General features: G+C 43.4%; 1 protein-coding gene across 1 annotated transcript in view; it reads right to left on the bottom strand.

The window, feature by feature from the left end:
• The window catches only part of LOC308382638 (mitogen-activated protein kinase kinase kinase kinase 4-like), a gene marked incomplete at both ends in the record, with an annotated part of 23022 nt that overhangs the window by 10006 nt on the left and 10516 nt on the right, over nucleotides 1-2500 (bottom strand). The window contains 2 exons of the mRNA XM_080861029.1: nucleotides 1-44; nucleotides 2033-2119. The exon at nucleotides 1-44 is cut by the window's left edge and continues 301 nt beyond it. Coding sequence (XP_080717155.1) covers nucleotides 1-44; nucleotides 2033-2119 — 131 coding nt within the window. The remainder of the gene's footprint in view (nucleotides 45-2032; nucleotides 2120-2500) is intronic.

Below are 2500 nucleotides of genomic sequence, written 5' to 3'. Positions count from 1 at the left end.
CTCTCTGCCTGCCTCTGCTCCTCCAACTCACGCCACTTACACCCCTGATGTTTATAACACAGCTATAAGCCCTCATCACTGTTTGTAACACAGCTATAAGCCCTCATCACTGTTTGTAACACAGCTATAAGCCCTTGTCACTGTTTATAACACATCTATAAGCTCTAACAGTCTTCATCATGTTTGTACCACATACATTAAGTCATCTGATACTTCCTGACCAGCAGAGGCCAATGACACAACCTTAAACCATATGTGTGTGTATGTGTGTTTCTGTGTGTGTGTGCTGATGACACACTAACCATAAAGAACACAACAGTCGAAGCAGGTGTGTAGGATTCCTAACATTCACATACACTATGATCATCATACTGATGTTTAGAACACATTAACCACCCTAACCCATATCCACATGTTTGTATTGAGCCTCATGGCACTTCCGTCAAGGCTGACCACTGTCCTTCAATCCAACAGATAGCCACCAGGGTGTCAGGTGCGAGTACAGTCCACCACCTCTGGTGAAAGACCTAAACCTTATATCTAGCAATACCAGCAATACACTGATCCAGGCTAACAGTAATCCAGGCTGTGTGTGGGTACAGTAGTTGATCTCTAAACAATAGATGCACAGATAGATAAAAAGATAGAGTGATAGACTGATAGAGAGATAGAGTGATAGAGATATAGTGATGAAGCGATAGATGGATAGAGTGATGAAGCGATAGATGGATAGAGTGATAGAGTGATAGAGTGATAGAGTGATAGAGATATAGTGATGAAGCGATAGATGGATAGAGTGATGAAGCGATAGATTGATAGAGTGATAGAGTGAAAGCGAGATGAGTTATAGAGATATAGAGTGATGGAGTGATAGAGAGATGGAGTGATAGAGAGATGGAGTGATAGAGTGATAGAGTGATGGTGAGGTAGAGTGATGGAGAGGTAGAGAGATGGAGTGATAGAGTGATAGAGTGATAGAGTGATGGAGAGGTAGAGAGATGGAGTGATAGAGAGATGGAGTGATAGAGTGATAGAGTGATAGAGTGATGGAGAGGTAGAGAGATGGAGTGATAGAGAGATGGAGTGATAGAGTGATAGAGTGATGGAGAGGTAGAGAGATGGAGTGAAGAGATGGAGTGATAGAGTGATAGAGAGATAGAGCGACAGAGAGATGGAGTGATAGAGACATAGAGAGATAGAGTGCTAGAGTGATAGAGAGATGGAGTGAAGAGATGGAGTGATGGAGTGATAGAGAGATAGAGCGACAGAGAGATGGAGTGATAGAGAAATGGAGTGATGGAGTGATAGAGACATAGAGAGATAGAGTGATATAGATATTGATGACTCACCATAAGCGTGGCCTGAGCAATAGACTGATGAGTGATAGAGTGATGGAGAGATGGAGTGATAGAGAGATATAGTGATAGAGTAATATATTGATGACTCATAAAAGTGAGTAATAGAGAGATGAGTGAGAGAGATGGAGTGGTAGAGAGAAAGAGAGATGGAGTGATAGAGTGATATAATGATGGAGTGATAGGGAGATAGAGAGAGGGGAGAGATGGAGAGATGGAGTGATAGAGAGAAAGAGAGTGATGGAGTGATAGAGAGAAAGAGAGAAAGAGAGTAATAAGTCACCAGTAGCATGGCCTGAGTGATAGAGAGAGAGAGTGATAGAGTGATGGAGTGATGGAGTGATGGAGTGATATAAAGATGGAATGATAGAGAGATGGAGTGATAGAGAGATGGTGATGGAGTGATATAGAGATGGAGTGATAGAGAGATGGAGTGATAGAGAGATAGAGATGGAGTGATAGAGAGATGGAGTGATAGAGAGATGGAGTGATAGAATGATGGAGTGATAGAGAGATGGAGTGATGCAGTGAGAGTTATAGAGCGATATAGAGAGATAGAGTGATGGAGTGATAGAGAGATAGACTGATAGAGTGATAGAGAGTAGGAGAGATAGAGAGATGGAGTGATGGAGTGATGGAGTGATAGAGAGAAAGAGAGAAAGAGAGTGATGACTCACCAGTAGCATGGCCTGTTCATGCAGTAGCTGCTGCTGTAGAATCTCCAGATGCCTTTGCTCCTCCTCCAGCTGCCGACGGATGTACTCCTACCAATCACACACAAGACACACCTGTCAATCACACACTCCTACCAATCACACACAAGAACAACCTGTCACTCACACACTCCAGCCAATCACACTCATGATATACTGTACCTGTCACTGAAATACCCACACTGTCAATAAGAGAAAAAACATCTACGTATCAATCTTTTCTCTCTCCCTCTTTCATTCCCTGAGGAGATCCCTGAACGTTCTTCCCCATTCCTTCTCTGTTCCCCCTCTCTCTGACCTGTTCTCTCTCTCTCTCCTCTTCTCCTCCTCGTTTCTTCTCTGTTCCCCCTCTCTCTGACCTGTTCTCTGTTGGCTCTCCTCTTCTCCTCCTCATTCCTTCTCTGTTCCCCCTCTCTCTGACCTTTTCTCTGT

The sequence above is a fragment of the Sprattus sprattus genome (assembly GCF_963457725.1).
Source record: "Sprattus sprattus genome assembly, contig: scaffold_210, whole genome shotgun sequence".
Lineage (NCBI taxonomy): Eukaryota > Metazoa > Chordata > Actinopteri > Clupeiformes > Clupeidae > Sprattus > Sprattus sprattus.
Note: the sequence above shows the minus strand (reverse complement) of the source record. Positions and strands in the feature narration are given on the sequence as shown.